The 23,450-nt window shown below is 46.3% G+C and overlaps 1 protein-coding gene across 1 annotated transcript in view; it reads right to left on the minus strand.

Annotated features, from left to right (window-relative positions):
- Positions 1-665: 665 nt before the first annotated feature.
- Positions 666-23,450, minus strand: part of LOC146041651 (uncharacterized) — a 149,827-nt gene continuing 127,042 nt past the window's right edge. The window contains exons 62-70 of the mRNA XM_083161582.1: positions 21,425-21,645; positions 20,632-20,778; positions 17,971-18,135; positions 16,835-16,986; positions 3,414-3,582; positions 3,208-3,316; positions 2,984-3,129; positions 956-1,081; positions 666-874 (exon numbers count right to left, since the gene is read on the minus strand). Coding sequence (XP_083017708.1) covers positions 666-874; positions 956-1,081; positions 2,984-3,129; positions 3,208-3,316; positions 3,414-3,582; positions 16,835-16,986; positions 17,971-18,135; positions 20,632-20,778; positions 21,425-21,645 — 1,444 coding nt within the window. The remainder of the gene's footprint in view (positions 875-955; positions 1,082-2,983; positions 3,130-3,207; positions 3,317-3,413; positions 3,583-16,834; positions 16,987-17,970; positions 18,136-20,631; positions 20,779-21,424; positions 21,646-23,450) is intronic.

Consider the following 23,450-nt stretch of genomic DNA (forward strand, 5'->3'; position numbering starts at 1 on the left):
TCCTCGTGTTCTGCTGCTCCTCTTCCTGTGACTAATGTCTCCCACCTGTACCTTCCTCCCCCTAGTGTCAGTGCATGTCCCCGTGTTCTGCTGCTCCTCTTCCTGTGACTAATGTCTCCCACCTGGACCTTCCTCCCTCTAGTGTCAGTGCATGTCCTCGTGTTCTGCTGCTCCTCTTCCTGTGACTAATGTCTCCCACCTATACCTTCCTCCCCCTAGTGTCAGTGCATGTGCTCGTGTTCTGCTGCTCCTCTTCCTGTGACTAATGTCTCCCACCTGTACCTTCCTCCCTCTAGTGTCAGTGCATGTCCTCGTGTTCTGCTGCTCCTCTTTCTGTGAAGAATGTCTCCCACCTGTACCTTCCTCCCTCTAGTGTCAGTGCATGTCCTCGTGTTCTGCTGCTCCTCTTCCTGTGACATATGTCTCCCACCTGTACTTCCTCCCCCTAGTTTCAGTGCATGTCCTCGTGTTCTGCTGCTCCTCTTCCTGTGACTAATGTCTCCCACCTGTACCTTCCTCCCTCTAGTGTCAGTGCATGTCCTTGTGTTCTGCTCCTCTTCCTGTGAAGAATGTCTCCCACCTGTACCTTGTTATAACCCCTGATATATGTGACAGTTTCTATCATGTCCCCCCTTTCTCTTCTCTGCTCCAATGGTTCTCTGAGTTTACGTCTTGTCGGTGTTCTGATGCCCACCTGGTATCCTGCAGAAATAGCCAGGGGGGCAGGTCTGGCAGTCCCCTGCTCTTTCTGCCCCTTGAAGTGTACGATAGGTATGAACAGGGCACTCCTGAGGTCCTGCGGTGTGACTGGCATTGGTATGATTCCTTCCACTGCAGAAATGGCCAGGTGGGCACGGCATGGGTACAGGGTTCCCTAGAGGAGGAGAAGCATCTATATGTGAGCAAGTCTGCCGCTATCAGTGTGTGCCACATCCAGTAACGTGGTACACCTCACCTTCTACGCACCAGTAACCCACAGGACACGGCCCGCAATCCTTCTGCTGTCTGCCTCCCGGAGAACCCCGCACTGTGTCTGCAGGGCATGGCATGGGCAGAACAGTGCCCTCTTCACAATAGAAACCTGACAATGGGAGATAAGACAAATGGCATCAAATGATGATATTTCTCTAGGATTTCCCAAAATGTATCTCAGAAAGAGAATAGGAAAACGATCCACAAACCGTGAGACACCTCAGAAAGCTATAACTGTGTATGTCACAAGAGGATATCTCCCAGCAAACGTGCCAACGTCTTCTGTGACTGCACCGATATAGGGAAGTGACTGCACCGCTATAGGGAAGTGACTGCACCGATATAGCGAAGTGACTGCACCGCTATAGAGAAGTGACTGCACCGCTATAGGGAAGTGACTGCACCGCTATAGAGAAGTGACTGCACCTCTGTAGGGGAGTGACTGCACCGCTATAGGGAAGTGACTGCACCTCTGTAGGGAAGTGACTGCACCTCTGTAGGGAAGTGACTGCACCACAATAGAGAAGTGACTGCACCGCTATAGGGAAGTGACTGCACCGCTATAGAGAAGTGACTGCACCTCTGTAGGGGAGTGACTGCACCGCTATAGGGAAGTGACTGCACCTCTGTAGGGAAGTGACTGCACCTCTGTAGGGAAGTGACTGCACCGCTGTAGGGAAGTGACTGCACCGCTGTAGGGAAGTGACTGCACCACTATAGGGAAGTGACTATACCACAATAGAGAAGTGACTGCACCGCTATAGGGAAGTGACTGCACCGCTATAGAGAAGTGACTGCACCTCTGTAGGGGAGTGACTGCACCGCTATAGGGAAGTGACTGCACCTCTGTAGGGAAGTGACTGCACCTCTGTAGGGAAGTGACTGCACCTCTGTAGGGAAGTGACTATACCGCAATAGGGAAGTGACTGCACCGCTATAGGGAAGTGACTGCACCGCTATAGAGAAGTGACTGCACCTCTGTAGGGGAGTGACTGCACCGCTATAGGGAAGTGACTGCACCGCTATAGGGAAGTGACTGCACCTCTGTAGGGAAGTGACTGCACCTCTGTAGGGAAGTGACTGCACCTCTGTAGGGAAGTGACTGCACCGCTGTAGGGAAGTGACTGCACCTCTGTAGGGAAGTGACTGCACCGCTGTAGGGAAGTGACTGCACCACTATAGGGAAGTGACTATACCACAATAGGGAAGTGACTGCACCGCTATAGGGAAGTGACTGCACCGCTATAAGGAAGTGACTGCACCGCTATAGGGAAGTGACTGCACCGCTGTAGGGAAGGGACTATACCACTATAGGGAAGTGACTGCACCGCTGTAGGGAAGTGACTGCACCGCTATAGAGAAGCGCAGCGCCTGTGATCACCCACTGCCCAGAGCCAGGAACCAGCACAGCTCCTGTAATCACCCACTGCCCAGAGCCAGGAACCAGCACAGCGCCTGTAATCACCCACTGCCCAGAGCCAGGAACCAGCACAGCGCCTGTAATCACCCACTGCCCAGAGCCAGGAACCAGCACAGCGCCTGTAATCACCCACTGCCCAGAGCCAGGAACTAGCACAGCGCCTGTAATCACCCACTGCCCAGATCCAAGATCTAGCGCAGCGCCTGTAATCACCCACTGCCCAGAGCCAAGAACCAGCACAGCTCCTGTAATCACCCACTGCCCAGAGCCAAGAACCAGCACAGCGCCTGTAATCACCCACTGCCCAGAGCCAGGAACTAGCACAGCGCCTGTAATCACCAGATCCAGGATCTAGCACAGCGCCTGTAATCACCCGCTGCCCAGATCCAAGATCTAGCGCAGCACCTGTAATCATCCACTGGCCAGATCCAAGATCTAGCGCAGCACCTGTAATCACCAGCTGCCCAGAGCCAGGATCTAGCGCAGAGCCTGTAATCACCCGCTGCCCAGAGCCAGAAACTAGCACAGCGCCTGTAATCACCCGCTACCCAGAGTCAAGAACTAGCACATCACCAGCTGGAAGACCATTACCGGGTGGGCAGATTCCAGCACACATCTGTCCCCATTGGCACTCCGTCGGGAAGCTTCGGCTGAAGTTCTGCACATAGGGGGTGTACTCCGAGCTGCCGGACAGGCAGAAATGACCGGCTGCACAGGGCCCCTGCAGCTTACCTCCCCTGTGCATCGGAAGACACAATAAGTGTAAGACCCAATGTACATTATCTCTCTATTGTACAATAACATTTAGGGCATACCTGCAGTACTGTCCTGGGGGACAAGGTAGGCATTCTCCCTTTTCTCGTAGACCACCCATGTCCATGGGGGTGAATGTCCCATTTGGGCAGGGTAATGGAAATAGTGTTCCTAAAGAATACAATGTAAATGTACAGTAAGAGGTTTCAGCAGGCCAGTCCTTCTCTCAGGGAGTGTGTATCTGGGCCCTTGTGGTGGTTGTACATACCCGCAGGGCAGTAGGAGTGTGGGGGGCAGAGCTGCGGGTGGCCAGCCACTGCTTCCTGGCAGTAGAATCCTGGCTGGCATGGGATGCAGGAATCGGAGCCAGTGTTTGGCTGGAACTGTCCGGTGGGGCAGGCGGTGGGGTGGGAGGAGCCTGCAGTGCAGAAGTGACCCTGAATACAGCAGAGGAGGGTTATTATACGTTGGGTACATTCAAGACAAGACGTGCAGTCCCTGCGGTGGTGAAAGGTTATAGCAGATACCGTCCCGGAAAGTCCAGTGACGGAGCCTCATCTCTTGTCGGAGGAGCTGTCTGTTGCATTAATATTTGCATATGTTAGCGAATATGTGATTATTACAATACAAAGCCCAGCAATGTGTGGCGTGATGTACAAGCGGACTTAAGTACATCCCGTCCTACACCCTTTTGTCTGGCTGCATTGTTTAGCTGTACACAGATACATCATCCCCACATTAATAGTCACATGTGATTACAAATCAAACCATGCTGCCAACATAAAACTGGGTTATGGAACCAGCGGACAGGTGGCGTAAGACACCAGCCTGTGCCAACGTTTCTCTGATGTACTAGATAAGCTCAATGGCAGCTGGGTCATTAAGGAATCAGATCATCTAATATTGGAGAGTCTGCAACAGACAGCGCTACAGAAATGGGGTCAGATTTAATGTGGCAGGCGGAAGCAGCAGTGATCGCTCTGTATGGTAATGCAGCAGGTGGCCTCCAGGCTTACAGTAGTCCTGGTCAGATGCTGGAACTCATTTTCACTGGTTTCCAGTGCCATGGTTTTTGGCATCACCTGCAAACAATATAATTGTGCCCCACCTCCCATACTTTATACAAGAAAGGGGTGAGGTCACAAGAACTCATGTTATACACAACCAATTTCCCCTGATTCATTTTGCGCCACATACGGATGGAGTGCCCTTCATTCTTGCACGGCTGGCGGTAGATTTGCCAGCCACCAGCCCGCCAGCCGCCTGAAGGGGACGCGGGTGCACGAGATGCGCGTACATCCCCTTACAACAGAGCTCCCCGCCAGTCCCCACCGATTCACCGCCAGTCCCCGCCGCCCAATACCACCCCCCACCCTAACCCTGCCCATCTCCGTGACAGGAGATGGGCAGGGTCCGCATCCCCCGCCGCCAGGAAACTGGGACTCGCGAGTCCCGGTCAGATGGAGCACCGGCTCGCCAGCGGGGGTGTTCTGGCGAGCCCCAGCGCTGGCTGAGAGGCGCTCCATCTGTAGTAGTACCCCTTATTTATGTTACGCTACACAGTAGTACTCCTTATACATATATGCCACACAGAAATGTCACCTATACATAATGCCCACAGTAGTAGTGCCTCTTACACATGTTCTGCGGGGCTACCGGCGGTGCTTACCTGTTGGCTAGACTGCGAGAATATGAATCAGGCCCGAAATGACAACAATTACATTAATAATTACATGGTGTATAATTATATTTATCTGTTGCCTATTGTCTATCTCCGGAATCACGTACATGACAGAATGTGCCCATCAATAGGAGCTGCGCCGGCAGAATACTGTATACCAGTCAGTATGTATTATCTCCATGTACACCATGGTACGCAGAGACCGGGGCAGCCCCCCATGCTGTGCTGATGCTCCCTCTCCTCCCCGTCTCCTGCACCTCGTCGGGACTCGGAGACATGAACCTTGCAATTATACCAGGAACAAATCTATCTAAATGGGATCACATGAAACCAGAAAGAACCACACCGGGCTGTAACTAGTGGGGCATGGAGAGGAGAGGTCATTATGTGGCAACAGGTGATTACAGGTATTCCTGTGCTCAGACAGAGGGAAGCTGCTGCTATTAATATATATTGTGTATATACTCCCCTGTGCCAGCTGCTATATACATACACTGTGTATATAATCCTCTGTGCCAGCTGCTATACATACACGGTGTATATAATCCTCTGTGCCAGCTGCTATACATACACTGTGTATATAATCCTCTGTGCCAGCTGCTATATACATACACTGTGTATATAATCCTCTGTGCCAGCTGCTATACATACAATGTGTATATAATCCTCTGTGCCAGCTGCTATATACATACACTGTGTATATAATCCTCTGTGCCAGCTGCTATACATACACTGTGTATATAATCCTCTGTGCCAGCTGCTATATACATACACTGTGTATATAATCCTCTGTGCCAGCTGCTATACATACACTGTGTATATAAACCTCTGTGCCAGCTGCTATATACATACACTGTGTACATAATCCTCTGTGCCAGCTGCTATACATACACTGTGTATATAATCCTCTGTGCCGGCTGCTATATACATACACTGAGTATATAATCCTCTGTGCCAGCTGCTATACATACACTGTGTATATAATCCTCTGTGCCAGCTGCTATATACATACACTGTGTATATAATCCTCTGTGCCAGCTGCTATACATACACTGTGTATATAATCCTCTGTGCCGGCTGCTATATACATACACTGTGTATATAATCCTCTGTGCCAGCTGCTATACATACACTGTGTATATAATCCTCTGTGCCAACTGCTATATACATACACTGTGTATATAATCCTCTGTGCCAGCTGCTATACATACACTGTGTATATAATCCCCTGTGCCAGCTGCTATATACATACACTGTGTATATAATCCTCTGTGCCAGCTGCTATACATACACTGTGTATATAATACTCTGTGCCGGCTGCTATATACATACACTGTGTATATAATCCTCTGTGCCGGCTGCTATATACATACACTGTGTATATAATCCTCTGTGCCAGCTGCTATATACATACACTGTGTATATAATCCTCTGTGCCAGCTGCTATATACATACACTGTGTATATAATCCTCTGTGCCGGCTAATATATACATACACTGTGTATATAATCCTCTGTGCCAGCTGCTATACATACACTGTGTATATAATCCTCTGTGCCAGCTGCTATATACATACACTGTGTATATAATCCTCTGTGCCAGCTGCTATATACATACACTGTGTATATAATCCTCTGTGCCAGCTGCTATATACATACACTGTGTATATAATCCTCTGTGCCGGCTGCTATATACATACACTGTGTATATAATCCTCTGTGCCAGCTGCTATATACATACACTGTGTATATAATCCTCTGTGCCGGCTGCTATATACATACACTGTGTATATAATCCTCTGTGCCAGCTGCTATATACATACACTGTGTATATAATCCCCTGTGCCAGCTGCTATATACATACACTGTGTATATAATCCTCTGTGCCGGCTGCTATATACATACACTGTGTATATAATCCTCTGTGCCGGCTGCTATACATACACTGTGTATATAATCCTCTGTGCCGGCTGCTATACATACACTGTGTATATAATCCTCTGTGCCAGCTGCTATATATACACTGTGTATATAATCCTCTGTGCCGGCTGCTATATACATACACTGTGTATATAATCCTCTGTGCCGGCTGCTATATACATACACTGTGTATATAATCCTCTGTGCCAGCTGCTATATACATACACTGTGTATATAATCCTCTGTGCCGGCTGCTATACATACACTGTGTATATAATCCTCTGTGCCAGCTGCTATACATACACTGTGTATATAATCCTCTGTGCCAGCTGCTATATACATACACTGTGTATATAATCCTCTGTGCCAGCTGCTATACATACACTGTGTATATAATCCTCTGTGCCAGCTGCTATATACATACACTGTGTATATAATCCTCTGTGCCAGCTGCTATACATACACTGTGTATATAATCCTCTGTGCCGGCTGCTATACATACACTGTGTATATAATCCTCTGTGCCAGCTGCTATATATACACTGTGTATATAATCCTCTGTGCCGGCTGCTATATACATACACTGTGTATATAATCCTCTGTGCCGGCTGCTATATACATACACTGTGTATATAATCCTCTGTGCCGGCTGCTATATACATACACTGTGTATATAATCCTCTGTGCCAGCTGCTATATATACATACACTGTGTATATAATCCTCTGTGCCAGCTGCTATATACATACACTGTGTATATAATCCTCTGTGCCAGCTGCTATATACATACACTGTGTATATAATCCTCTGTGCCAGCTGCTATATACATACACTGTGTATATAATCCTCTGTGCCGGCTGCTATATACATACACTGTGTATATAATCCTCTGTGCCAGCTGCTATATACATACACTGTGTATATAATCCTCTGTGCCGGCTGCTATACATACACTGTGTATATAATCCTCTGTGCCGGCTGCTATATACATACACTGTGTAAATAATCCTCTGTGCCGGCTGCTATACATACACTGTGTATATAATCCTCTGTGCCAGCTGCTATATACATACACTGTGTATATAATCCTCTGTGCCAGCTGCTATATACATACACTGTGTATATAATCCTCTGTGCCAGCTGCTATACATACACTGTGTATATAATCCCCTGTGCCAGCTGCTATATACATACACTGTGTATATAATCCTCTGTGCCAGCTGCTATATACATACACTGAGTATATAATCCTCTGTGCCAGCTGCTATACATACACTGTGTATATAATCCTCTGTGCCGGCTGCTATATACATACACTGAGTATATAATCCTCTGTGCCAGCTGCTATATACATACACTGTGTATATAATCCTCTGTGCCAGCTGCTATATACATACACTGTGTATATAATCCTCTGTGCCAGCTGCTATATACATACACTGTGTATATAATCCTCTGTGCCGGCTGCTATACATACACTGTGTATATAATCCTCTGTGCAAGGTGCTATATACATACACTGTGTATATAATCCTCTGTGCCAGCTGCTATATACATACACTGTGTATATAATCCTCTGTGCCGGCTGCTATATACATACACTGTGTATATAATCCTCTGTGCCGGCTGCTATACATACACTGTGTATATAATCCTCTGTGCCGGCTGCTATACATACACTGTGTATATAATCCTCTGTGCCGGCTGCTATATACATACACTGTGTATATAATCCTCTGTGCCAGCTGCTATACATACACTGTGTATATAATCCTCTGTGCCAGCTGCTATATACATACACTGTGTATATAATCCTCTGTGCCGGCTGCTATATACATACACTGTGTATATAATCCTCTGTGCCAGCTGCTATACATACACTGTGTATATAATCCTCTGTGCCAGCTGCTATACATACACTGTGTATATAATCCTCTGTGCCAGCTGCTATATACATACACTGTGTATATAATCCTCTGTGCCGGCTGCTATACATACACTGTGTATATAATCCTCTGTGCCAGCTGCTATATACATACACTGTGTATATAATCCTCTGTGCCGGCTGCTATACATACACTGTGTATATAATCCTCTGTGCCGGCTGCTATATACATACACTGTGTATATAATCCTCTGTGCCGGCTGCTATACATACACTGTGTATATAATCCTCTGTGCCGGCTGCTATACATACACTGTGTATATAATCCCCTGTGCCAGCTGCTATATACATACACTGTGTATATAATCCTCTGTCCCAGCTGCTATATACATACACTGTGTATATAATCCTCTGTGCCAGCTGCTATATACATACACTGTGTATATAATCCTCTGTGCCGGCTGCTATACATACACTGTGTATATAATCCTCTGTGCCGGCTGCTATATACATACACTGTGTATATAATCCTCTGTGCCGGCTGCTATACATACACTGTGTATATAATCCTCTGTGCCGGCTGCTATACATACACTGTGTATATAATCCCCTGTGCCAGCTGCTATATACATACACTGTGTATATAATCCTCTGTCCCAGCTGCTATATACATACACTGTGTATATAATCCTCTGTGCCAGCTGCTATATACATACACTGTGTATATAATCCTCTGTGCCGGCTGCTATACATACACTGTGTATATAATCCTCTGTGCCGGCTGCTATATACATACACTGTGTATATAATCCTCTGTGCCGGCTGCTATATACATACACTGTGTATATAATCCTCTGTGCCAGCTGCTATATACATACACTGTGTATATAATCCTCTGTGCCAGCTGCTATATACATACACTGTGTATATAATCCTCTGTGCCGGCTGCTATATACATACACTGTGTATATAATCCTCTGTGCCGGCTGCTATATACATACACTGAGTATATAATCCTCTGTGCCAGCTGCTATATACATACACTGTGTATATAATCCTCTGTGCCAGCTGCTATATACATACACTGTGTATATAATCCTCTGTGCCAGCTGCTATATACATACACTGTGTATATAATCCTCTGTGCCAGCTGCTATATACATACACTGAGTATATAATCCTCTGTGCCAGCTGCTATATACATACACTGTGTATATAATCCTCTGTGCCGGCTGCTATATACATACACTGTGTATATAATCCTCTGTGCCAGCTGCTATACATACACTGTGTATATAATCCTCTGTGCCGGCTGCTATATACATACACTGTGTATATAATCCTCTGTGCCAGCTGCTATATACATACACTGTGTATATAATCCTCTGTGCCGGCTGCTATATACATACACTGTGTATATAATCCTCTGTGCCAGCTGCTATACATACACTGTGTATATAATCCTCTGTGCCGGCTGCTATATACATACACTGTGTATATAATCCTCTGTGCCGGCTGCTATATACATACACTGTGTATATAATCCTCTGTGCCGGCTGCTATATACATACACTGTGTATATAATCCTCTGTGCCGGCTGCTATATACATACACTGTGTATATAATCCTCTGTGCCGGCTGCTATATACATACACTGTGTATATAATCCTCTGTGCCAGCTGCTATATACATACACTGTGTATATAATCCTCTGTGCCAGCTGCTATACATACACTGTGTATATAATCCTCTGTGCCAGCTGCTATATACATACACTGTGTATATAATCCTCTGTGCCGGCTGCTATATACATACACTGTGTATATAATCCTCTGTGCCAGCTGCTATACATACACTGTGTATATAATCCTCTGTGCCAGCTGCTATACATACACTGTGTATATAATCCTCTGTGCCAGCTGCTATATACATACACTGTGTATATAATCCTCTGTGCCGGCTGCTATATACATACACTGTGTATATAATCCTCTGTGCCAGCTGCTATACATACACTGTGTATATAATCCTCTGTGCCGGCTGCTATATACATACACTGTGTATATAATCCTCTGTGCCGGCTGCTATATACATACACTGTGTATATAATCCTCTGTGCCGGCTGCTATATACATACACTGTGTATATAATCCTCTGTGCCGGCTGCTATATACATACACTGTGTATATAATCCTCTGTGCCGGCTGCTATATACATACACTGTGTATATAATCCTCTGTGCCAGCTGCTATATACATACACTGTGTATATAATCCTCTGTGCCAGCTGCTATACATACACTGTGTATATAATCCTCTGTGCCAGCTGCTATATACATACACTGTGTATATAATCCTCTGTGCCGGCTGCTATATACACACACTGTGTATATAATCCTCTGTGCCAGCTGCTATACATACACTGTGTATATAATCCTCTGTGCCAGCTGCTATACATACACTGTGTATATAATCCTCTGTGCCAGCTGCTATATACATACACTGTGTATATAATCCTCTGTGCCGGCTGCTATACATACACTGTGTATATAATCCTCTGTGCCAGCTGCTATATACATACACTGTGTATATAATCCTCTGTGCCGGCTGCTATACATACACTGTGTATATAATCCTCTGTGCCGGCTGCTATATACATACACTGTGTATATAATCCTCTGTGCCGGCTGCTATACATACACTGTGTATATAATCCTCTGTGCCGGCTGCTATACATACACTGTGTATATAATCCCCTGTGCCAGCTGCTATATACATACACTGTGTATATAATCCTCTGTCCCAGCTGCTATATACATACACTGTGTATATAATCCTCTGTGCCAGCTGCTATATACATACACTGTGTATATAATCCTCTGTGCCGGCTGCTATACATACACTGTGTATATAATCCTCTGTGCCGGCTGCTATATACATACACTGTGTATATAATCCTCTGTGCCAGCTGCTATACATACACTGTGTATATAATCCTCTGTGCCAGCTGCTATATACATACACTGTGTATATAATCCTCTGTGCCAGCTGCTATATACATACACTGAGTATATAATCCTCTGTGCCAGCTGCTATATACATACACTGTGTATATAATCCTCTGTGCCAGCTGCTATATACATACACTGTGTATATAATCCTCTGTGCCGGCTGCTATATACATACACTGTGTATATAATCCTCTGTGCCAGCTGCTATATACATACACTGTGTATATAATCCTCTGTGCCAGCTGCTATATACATACACTGTGTATATAATCCTCTGTGCCAGCTGCTATATACATACACTGTGTATATAATCCTCTGTGCCAGCTGCTATACATACACTGTGTATATAATCCTCTGTGCCGGCTGCTATATACATACACTGTGTATATAATCCTCTGTGCCGGCTGCTATATTATCCATACTGTGTATATAATCCCCTGTGCCAGCTGCTATATACATACACTGTGTATATAATCCTCTGTGCCGGCTGCTATATACATACACTGTGTATATAATCCCCTGTGCCAGCTGCTATTTACATACACTGTGTATATAATCCTCTGTGCCGGCTGCTATATACATACACTGTGTATATAATCCTCTGTGCCGGCTGCTATATACATACACTGTGTATATAATCCTCTGTGCCAGCTGCTATATACATACACTGCGTATATAATCCTCTGTGCCAGCTGCTATATACATACACTGTGTATATAATCCTCTGTGCCAGCTGCTATACATACACTGTGTATATAATCCTCTGTGCCGGCTGCTATATACATACACTGTGTATATAATCCTCTGTGCCAGCTGCTATATACATACACTGTGTATATAATCCTCTGTGCCGGCTGCTATATACATACACTGTGTATATAATCCTCTGTGCCAGCTGCTATATACATACACTGAGTATATAATCCTCTGTGCCAGCTGCTATATACATACACTGTGTATATAATCCTCTGTGCCAGCTGCTATATACATACACTGTGTATATAATCCTCTGTGCCAGCTGCTATACATACACTGTGTATATAATCCTCTGTGCCGGCTGCTATATACATACACTGTGTATATAATCCTCTGTGCCAGCTGCTATATACATATACTGTGTATATAATCCTCTGTGCCAGCTGCTATATACATACACTGAGTATATAATCCTCTGTGCCAGCTGCTATATACATACACTGTGTATATAATCCTCTGTGCCAGCTGCTATATACATACACTGTGTATATAATCCTCTGTGCCAGCTGCTATATACATACACTGTGTATATAATCCTCTGTGCCGGCTGCTATATACATTCACTGTGAATATAATCCTCTGTGCCAGCTGCTATATACATACACTGTGTATTTAATCCTCTGTGCCAGCTGCTATACATACACTGTGTATATAATCCTCTGTGCCAGCTGCTATATACATACACTGTGTATATAATCCTCTGTGCCAGCTGCTATACATACACTGTGTATATAATCCTCTGTGCCAGCTACTATATACATACACTGTGTATATAATCCTCTGTGCCGGCTGCTATATACATACACTGTGTATATAATCCTCTGTGCCAGCTGCTATATACATACACTGTGTATATAATCCTCTGTGCCAGCTGCTATATACATACACTGAGTATATAATCCTCTGTGCCAGCTGCTATATACATACACTGTGTATATAATCCTCTGTGCCAGCTGCTATATACATACACTGTGTATATAATCCTCTGTGCCGGCTGCTATATACATACACTGTGTATATAATCCTCTGTGCCAGCTGCTATATACATACACTGTGTATATAATCCTCTGTGCCAGCTGCTATATACATACACTGTGTATATAATCCTCTGTGCCAGCTGCTATATACATACACTGTGTATATAATCCTCTGTGCCAGCTGCTATACATACACTGTGTATATAATCCTCTGTGCCGGCTGCTATATACATACACTGTGTATATAATCCTCTGTGCCGGCTGCTATATTATCCATACTGTGTATATAATCCCCTGTGCCAGCTGCTATATACATACACTGTGTATATAATCCTCTGTGCCGGCTGCTATATACATACACTGAGTATATAATCCTCTGTGCCAGCTGCTATATACATACACTGTGTATATAATCCTCTGTGCCAGCTGCTATATACATACACTGTGTATATAATCCTCTGTGCCAGCTGCTATACATACACTGTGTATATAATCCTCTGTGCCGGCTGCTATATACATACACTGTGTATATAATCCTCTGTGCCAGCTGCTATATACATATACTGTGTATATAATCCTCTGTGCCAGCTGCTATATACATACACTGAGTATATAATCCTCTGTGCCAGCTGCTATATACATACACTGTGTATATAATCCTCTGTGCCAGCTGCTATATACATACACTGTGTATATAATCCTCTGTGCCAGCTGCTATATACATACACTGTGTATATAATCCTCTGTGCCGGCTGCTATATACATTCACTGTGAATATAATCCTCTGTGCCAGCTGCTATATACATACACTGTGTATTTAATCCTCTGTGCCAGCTGCTATACATACACTGTGTATATAATCCTCTGTGCCAGCTGCTATATACATACACTGTGTATATAATCCTCTGTGCCAGCTGCTATATACATACACTGTGTATATAATCCTCTGTGCCAGCTGCTATACATACACTGTGTATATAATCCTCTGTGCCGGCTGCTATATACATACACTGTGTATATAATCCTCTGTGCCAGCTGCTATACATACACTGTGTATATAATCCTCTGTGCCAGCTACTATATACATACACTGAGTATACAATCCTCTGTGCCAGCTGCTATATACATACACTGTGTATACAATCCTCTGTGCCAGCTGCTATATACATACACTGTGTATATAATCCTCTGTGCCGGCTGCTATATACATACACTGTGTATATAATCCTCTGTGCCAGCTGCTATACATACACTGTGTATATAATCCTCTGTGCCAGCTGCTATATACATACACTGAGTATACAATCCTCTGTGCCAGCTGCTATATACATACACTGTGTATACAATCCTCTGTGCCAGCTGCTATATACATACACTGTGTATATAATCCTCTGTGCCGGCTGCTATATACATACACTGTGTATATAATCCTCTGTGCCGGCTGCTATATACATACACTGTGTATATAATCCTCTGTGCCGGCTGCTATATACATACACTGTGTATATAATCCACTGTGCCGGCTGCTATATACATACACTGTGTATATAATCCTCTGTGCCAGCTGCTATACATACACTGTGTATATAATCCTCTGTGATGGCTGCTATATACATACACTGTGTATATAATCCTCTGTGCCAGCTGCTATATATACACTGTGTATATAATCCTCTGTGCCAGCTGCTATATACATACACTGTGTATATAATCCTCTGTGCCAGCTGCTATATACATACACTGTGTATATAATCCTCTGTGCCAGCTGCTATATACATACACTGTGTATATAATCCTCTGTGCCAGCTGCTATACATACACTGTGTATATAATCCTCTGTGCCAGCTGCTATATACTTACACTGTGTATATAATCCTCTGTGCCAGCTGCTATACATACACTGTGTATATAATCCTCTGTGCCAGCTGCTATATACATACACTGTGTATATAATCCTCTGTGCCAGCTGCTATACATACACTGTGTATATAATCCTCTGTGCCAGCTGCTATATACATACACTGTGTATATAATCCTCTGTGCCAGCTGCTATATACATATACTGTGTATATAATCCTCTGTGCCGGCTGCTATATACATACACTGTGTATATAATCCTCTGTGCCAGCTGCTATATACATACACTGTGTATATAATCCTCTGTGCCAGCTGCTATATACATACACTGTGTATATAATCCTCTGTGCCAGCTGCTATACATACACTGTGTATATAGTCCTCTGTGCCAGGTGCTATATACATACACTGTGTATATAATCCTCTGTGCCAGCTGCTATACATACACTGTGTATATAATCCTCTGTGCCGGCTGCTATACATACACTGTGTACATAATCCTCTGTGCCAGCTGCTATATACATACACTGTGTACATAATCCTCTGTGCCAGCTGCTATATACATACACTGTGTATATAATCCTCTGTGCCAGCTGCTATATACATACACTGAGTATACAATCCTCTGTGCCGGCTGCTATATACATACACTGTGTATATAATCCTCTGTGTCAGCTGCTATATACATACACTGTGTATATAATCCTCTGTGCCGGCTGCTATATACATACACTGTGTATATAATCCTCTGTCCCAGCTGCTATATACATACACTGTGTATATAATCCTCTGTGCCAGCTGCTATATACATACACTGTGTATATAATCCTCTGTGTCAGCTGCTATATACATACACTGTGTATATAATCCTCTGTGCCGGCTGCTATATACATACACTGTGTATATAATCCTCTGTGCCAGCTGCTATATACATACACTGTGTATATAATCCTCTGTGCCAGCTGCTATATACATACACTGTGTATATAATCCTCTGTGCCAGCGGCTATATACATACACTGTGTATATAATCTTCTGTGCCGGCTGCTATATACATACACTGTGTATATAATCCTCTGTGCCAGCTGCTATACATACACTGTGTATATAATCCTCTGTGCCGGCTGCTATATACATACACTGTGTATATAATCCTCTGTGCCAGCTGCTATATACATACACTGTGTATATAATCCTCTGTGCCGGCTGCTATACATACACTGAGTATATAATCCTCTGTGCCAGCTGCTATATACATACACTGTGTATATAATCCTCTGTGCCGGCTGCTATACATACACTGAGTATATAATCCTCTGTGCCAGCTGCTATATACATACACTGTGTATATAATCCTCTGTGCCAGCTGCTATATACATACACTGTGTATATAATCCTCTGTGCCAGCGGCTATATACATACACTATGTATATAATCCTCTGTGCCGGCTGCTATACATACACTGAGTATATAATCCTCTGTGCCAGCTGCTATATACATACACTGTGTATATAATCCTTATTATATATTATTTATACTGGTGCACACAGTACATGCTACCTTCATACATGTCAGTCACGTGTACAGTACAATGGGTTCCATTACCTTTGGGCACAGGAAAGCTGTGGGGCTGGTACTGGTGAAATTGCCCGGACAGTAGAATCCAGTGGCGCATAATCCTGTGGGTAAGCTAAGACCAGGACTGGCACAGAAATGCCCAGCATAGCATGGCACACAGCTGTCCAGAGCAGAGCCACCTAGAGTAAAAAGACAACAAGCAGTGATCAGTGGTCGTCCTCGGTATGACTGCATGGCCAGCAGTATGGTGTGGAGATGTTCGACCTGTTCTACCCCCTCCACAGCCAGTGACATGAAGGACTTGGGAATACGCTGGCACACAAGATGCTAGGGAGACAGCAACATTTTATTTTTAATTTTGCATGCAGGGTAAATACTACCTGATTTTGCATGCACGGTTAATACTGGTTGATTTTGCATGCAGGGTAATTACTGGCTGCTTTTGCATGCAGGGTAAATACTTGCATGCAGGGTAAATACTGGCTGCTTTTGCATGCAGGGTAAGTACTGGCTGCTTTTGCATGCAGGGTAAATAATGTCTGCTTTTGCATGCTGGGCAAATACTGGCAGATTTTGCATGCAGTGTAAATACTGGGTGCCATGCATGAGTGAGCCGACAAGGCCTTGTGTGACTCTCTAATGTCTTTCTTTGCAGAAAATGGATCTTAGTGGCAGTGGGATGTGACTAAGATGCACAAGGAGACTGCGCTGATACAGGTGATATATGACACTTGTACATTATGTGTGACTGAGGCTGTATATGGAGCAGAGCAGAACAGCTGCTGATACACTGAGACTCAGTCGCTCACAGATACACAGCTGTCTTATAAAAGCTGCATTATTGGCCATGAAGAAGCAGCATAAGCCAGCAGAGTCTCACATGGGCAGACGTGCCGGGTGCCTGGTGTGACTGCAGCACAGATGTATGACGACGCTAAAGGACCTCCTGACATCACAGGGGAGGAGAGAGGAGGAGCAAGGTCAGAAGAAGGGTCCCAAACGGACCCTTCTTCCACGCTTCGGGCACGGTTACTCCGGTTACTAATGGCAACCAGTGGTGGCGTGGATAGTGAAGGAGCAGGCCCCCTGGGCGTGGAAGGTCCTTTAGCCCACTACAATATAGATCAAGCTACTCTACGTTATACCACAGAGGACTCACTGACCTGTTGTGTTTTTCAGAGTGCCAAGAGGGCAGGGTTTGGGATTGCCAATTCCCTCAGGGCAGTAATGTCCAGCAGGACATGGTCCATTAAGTGGGAAGAGAGAAGTCTTCTGGGGAATGGCGTCTGCTGCTTCTCCCTCACAGTAGTGGCCGGCAGAGCACAGCCCTGCACAGAGAGAGAGGGGTTTGATGTAATCGTCAGCTCTGCAGCCCGGACTGTACTCTGCTGCTGCTGACATAGAAACATATGTGGTGAATGTGGCGGCAAGCACTTGGCCAATGTAGCCTGCCCACATACACACCACATACACACGCACACCATGTACACACCACATACACACCACATACACACCGTGTACACGCGCACACCACGTACACTCGCACACCACGTACACACCGCGTACACACCACGTACACGCGCACACCACATACACACCACGCGCACATCGTGTACACGCGCACACCACGTGCATGCGCACACCATGTACACACGCTGAGCACCACGTACACACACCACGTTCACGCGCACACCACGTACACACGCAGACCACCATGTACACACTATGTACACACAACGTACACCACGCACACACCACGTACACGCGCACACAACGTACACACACAGACCACCATGTACACACTATGTACACACCACACCACATTCATGCGCACACCACGTACACACCATGTACACACACCACTTACCTACCAGCATATTTATGGATTGTTGGAGGAAACTGGCTTACCGAGAGGAAGTTAACGCTAATGTAGCACCTGCCATACTCCCACCCCTACCGCTATTACACCCTGCCCGTACCGCTATTAAGATGTTTGGGGTCAGCTACACCTCAAAGCCTCCATACACTAGTCCGATTTGGCAGATTTGATGAGAAATCGGCCCAAATCGTAGGTGTTTGACACCGATGTCTGGTCCCGTGCGCATCGGATGAGATCCGGAGATCAGACCTGCTCTGACTCAGACCCCCCTCCATGCGGCGGGGAACGGGGTCGCACGTGATTCTGCATCTGGGGAATGTCCCTGATTCAGCACAATAATGTCTCCCATAGGGCCTTATTCAGTTCTGAGCGCAGTACAAATGTGTTTGGAAAATGGGAAAAACCATGTGCACTGCGGGTGGGGCAGATGTAACATGTGCAGAGAGAGTTAGATTTGGGTGAGTTATTTTGTTTCTGTGCAGGGTAAATACTGGCTGCATTGTTTTTATACTGCACTTTAGATTTTAGTTTCAGCACACCCCACCCAAATCTAACTCTCTCTGCACATGTTACATCTGCCCCACCTGCAGTGCAGCATAGTTTTGCCCATTTTCCAAACAAATTTGTACTGTGATCAGATCTGAATAAGGGCCATTGACTCCACCCTTCCGGGTCCCCATCATAAGTAACTGCACTTGCTGCAATGTATACTGTACTGTATATACTATGTTAAATTGTATAAGCACCCGAATGGGGGCTTACAATGTTAAATGCACCCCCACTATGAACGTGAACTCGAAGCGCGGCGAGCGCAGCTCGCCACACTATATATAATCAACTCCACGCTATTTCACACAAAGGGTCTGATTCGGATCTGATCTCGATTATCGAATGATTGCGTATCTGTAACATTGCACATGCGCAAAGGCAATTAGCATCAGAAAATGCGTATGAATCGTACACGTAATCCCCTCGCACACTGACGGACAGGAGACCGGTGTTTGTAGGTGTCAGCCAGACGGTTACTGGGAGTGTCAGCATACTGTACCTCCTAACTTTTCCCCAGTGAGGTCGGGACTCCCATGCGGAAGCTGCGCGCGATCCTGAAAAGGAGGCGCGGCCTTTGAAAAGGGGGTGTGGTCTCGTAAGATGACGTGTCCTCAGGCCACGCCCCCATTTTCCGCTGCTCTGTGGCGCTGAATAGACGCTGTGCGCACACGTCTATTCTTGTCAGGCTCGGGGGACTCCCAACTGCCCCCCGGCCCCAGTCGGGATGCAGGAACGTTCCCGAAAACGTCCTGCGGTAAACGGGACAGTTGGGAGGTATGTGTCAGGTAGAATGCGGGCGTGGCCAGGAGTTATCGGGGAGGGGCCAGTGATGTCAGCACCGGCCCTGACCAGCCTGGCTCTGTCGCAGATGACCGGTAGGGTCACAGAAATCATTTGATGTATTGGGAATTGCGTATGGATTTGCATATAGCGATCCGTTCGCAATTCAGTGGCAGATTTGCACAGGGCAGGTTTTCCTTCCATCTAGGCAGCGGCTATCTACTCGCCGTTATCTGAATCAGGCGGAGGAGGAGAATTGGGTATCAATGACTTTTAGTGCCTCCATTGTCCTCAGCTAAGGTCTCAGTCAGGGCTGTGCCGGCGTCTGACCATCACTGAGACCCCTGTCTGCTCCTGAGCTCAGCAATGTCACCCATGTGCTGCTGCAGCAGCTGTGCCCAACGCTCGTCCAGCCCTCGTCTGTCCAGCGACACGTAGGAGGTAAGGCCCAACCAATAACTGTCATGTGTCTGTTTCTAACATTTACACCCAAACTGTCTCATAGTGCCATTAATCACACCATTCACATCCTCCACTGTGATATTGCCCGCAGCGCCCAGCATTGGGTAGCATCCTGATCTGGTGACTTGGCTCCTAGAACATTTGGCTACTTTACCGTCAGGCTCCCAGTTGGCCTCTCCGCGGCAGTATCTCCCTGCTGGACACCTCTTGCAGGAGGCTGGTGTTAGAGCCCCTTCTAGAGGATTGAAGGTGCCAGCTGGGCACGGGATTGGCGCTGCGGTCATGGCTGGGCAGTAATTACCTGCAAGAAACAGAATATTAGAACTATGCATAAGAATACAGCATTTAATAGGCACCAGTTCCCAGCACAGATCTGCCCTTTGTCCCCGTATTGTCCTCCTGATCCACTGAACAACAACACCCCCTCCCCAATGTGGCATGGTCTACATGGACCCAGAACAGCAGGGGGGCAAGTACTTGTCCCTGGTCAGGGTCCTGCATTTGTGCGGAGCTCCCGGACACGGCAGAGGATTAGACATCTCCCCTATCCCACTGCTAGCACCTGAAGCTCCACCACCAATTTCTTTACAAGGTCCACTCGGATGAAATACATTGCACAGAGCTGATTCTAGGAGTTTGTTACTATGACATCACTGTGACTAGGGCCAGTGATGTCACTGTGACATCACTGGCCCTGGCTACATATCACTCTAGCTCCACAACGCATTTCGGGAAAGTGCTGGGTAGGTCTACACAGATGTGTCATGCCCCAATGTCATGTGGGTACACCCTGAGCTTGTGAGTTATGCCCACCCTGTGTAGTGGGCACATGTAGGTTGTACTGCCTCATCCAATCAGGATGATGGGAGGTGTTATACCATACACACAACAGGTGCCACAAACCAATACTGTGCAGTCATAACTGGGTGGTCCAAGCTGGTGGTTACCTCGGGGGCAGCTGAGCGGCTGTACGGTGGACACATGCATGCAGCTGCTGCCAGCAGGGCAGGGCAGGCATACACTTGCCCCAGGCATAGGGCTGTATGTGCCAGGATCACATGGGATCTTGATTGTTGTCCCGCTGGGGCAGTAGAATCCAGCCGGACAATGATAGCCGTGAACGTCATCTGAGGGGCAGGAGACGGAGCTGCCTTCCTTACAGACGTACCTAGAAGAAATCAGTGACAAGGACATCATTTGGATGCCACATATCACACACACATAAACACACAGCACTGCTGGTGGCTCCGTCACTGGGACAATGCTGGTGGCTCCGTCACTGGGACACTGCTGGTGGCACTGGGTTCAGGCTGTCACTTTATGGCTTGCTGCGAGATTTACTCCCTCCTTGCCCTAAATGGTCCGATTCCTGGCATAATGTGGGGGTAATGCCCTATGACGGGGACATTTCAGGCATCTTTAAAGTTCTCTGTTGGCTTTTTCCATTGACCATACTATGAAAACAAGATCCGACCCAGAATTTGTACGTGACCCAAGCTCAAGCCCAGTGGCTTAACCATGTAGCTTGGTTTACTGAGCCGTACTCGCTGTTACGGGCCATGGAGCAGGGCTGTAATGGTCTTCTGGATGCGGTAACATATTGTGGGGTAAATGGTAGCAGGTCTCTTGGAGCTAAGGAAGAGATGTCCGCCTTCCACAACATCACTCATGCACAGTAACAAGCTGCCAAGTAACTACAGGAGTAACATTAGCGGCCATCTTGGTAAGGTGAATGAAGCCTTATCCAACAAGGTGCCAAGGGCTATACACAGGAGTAACATTGGCGGCCATCTTGGTAAGGTGAATGAAGCCTTATCCAACAAGGTGCCAAGGACTATACACAGGAGTAACATTGGCGGCCATTAATGAAGCCTTATCCCCAGAGGAAGCCATGTTGGAGACCACGCAGTAGCGCTCTCCCATTCTTTGCACAGGCAGAATGTACAGCGCAGAGTATTTTGTGTATCTGTATATGTATGACGTTCTCTATACAGATCTCTGTACATTCCACACACATATCCTTTTTTGCAATAAAAAAATATTTTGAAATCATTGTAGTTATGTTTTTTATGTAGGCTGTAAACCACACAAGAGACGTCCTCATTCACATTACTGGTTTTAAGTAGTATTTGGCCAATAAAAAACTGCTGCTGGTTGTATCAGCCTGCTCAGGCCGGCCTGCTTGCAGAAGCTCGACCTCACCCGCCAGTAGGGGTGTTCCTCCGCTGTGTGTGCGTAAGGCCAGCACTGCAACTAATTCCATACAGTATACAGTGTCAGCGGCGTAGCTAGGGGCATACAGTCATGGCAAAGACCATACGGTCTGGCCGTCCTCACGGAATCTGCTACGGCCCGGCAAACATGGCCATCGCCTTGTTGGAGACAGATGCTAGCGGCACTACTGGACCTCTAGCTTCTGTCAGGGGAGCACAGAATGTACCGGATGTACAACATGGTAGTACCGGATTCCAGGAGCACTCGCGTGCCTGAAAGCAAGAAGCCCAGTTCTCCCTGCACCAGCTCAGTTATAGTCCGCCACCCCGCCAGAGTGAAATCCCGCCTTGCGAATGAATGTTCTCGCTGTCCGAATGGATGTGTACGGCTGCGAATCTTTTCCCAGCCGAATATGTCCAACACCCACTGTGACAGGCGCACCATCATATCACTGGCCACTCCCACTATGTGGCCAGTCACCACCCACAGACGCCGACTTCCTGTCAATCACCCTGTGAACAGCGTGCGAATATGTCCAGCACCCACTGTGACAGGCTCACCATCATATCACTGGCCACTCCCACTATACAGCCGGTCACCACCCCCAGACGCCGACTTCCTGTCAATCACCCTGCGAACAGCGTGCGAATATGTCCAGCACCCACTGTGACAGGCGCACCATCATATCACTGGCCACTCCCACTATACAGCCGGTCACCACCCCCAGACGCTGACTTCCTGTCAATCACCCTGCGAACA

This window comes from Crinia signifera, chromosome 19, assembly GCF_055691185.1.
Source record: "Crinia signifera chromosome 19, ASM5569118v1, whole genome shotgun sequence".
NCBI classification, from domain to species: domain Eukaryota; kingdom Metazoa; phylum Chordata; class Amphibia; order Anura; family Myobatrachidae; genus Crinia; species Crinia signifera.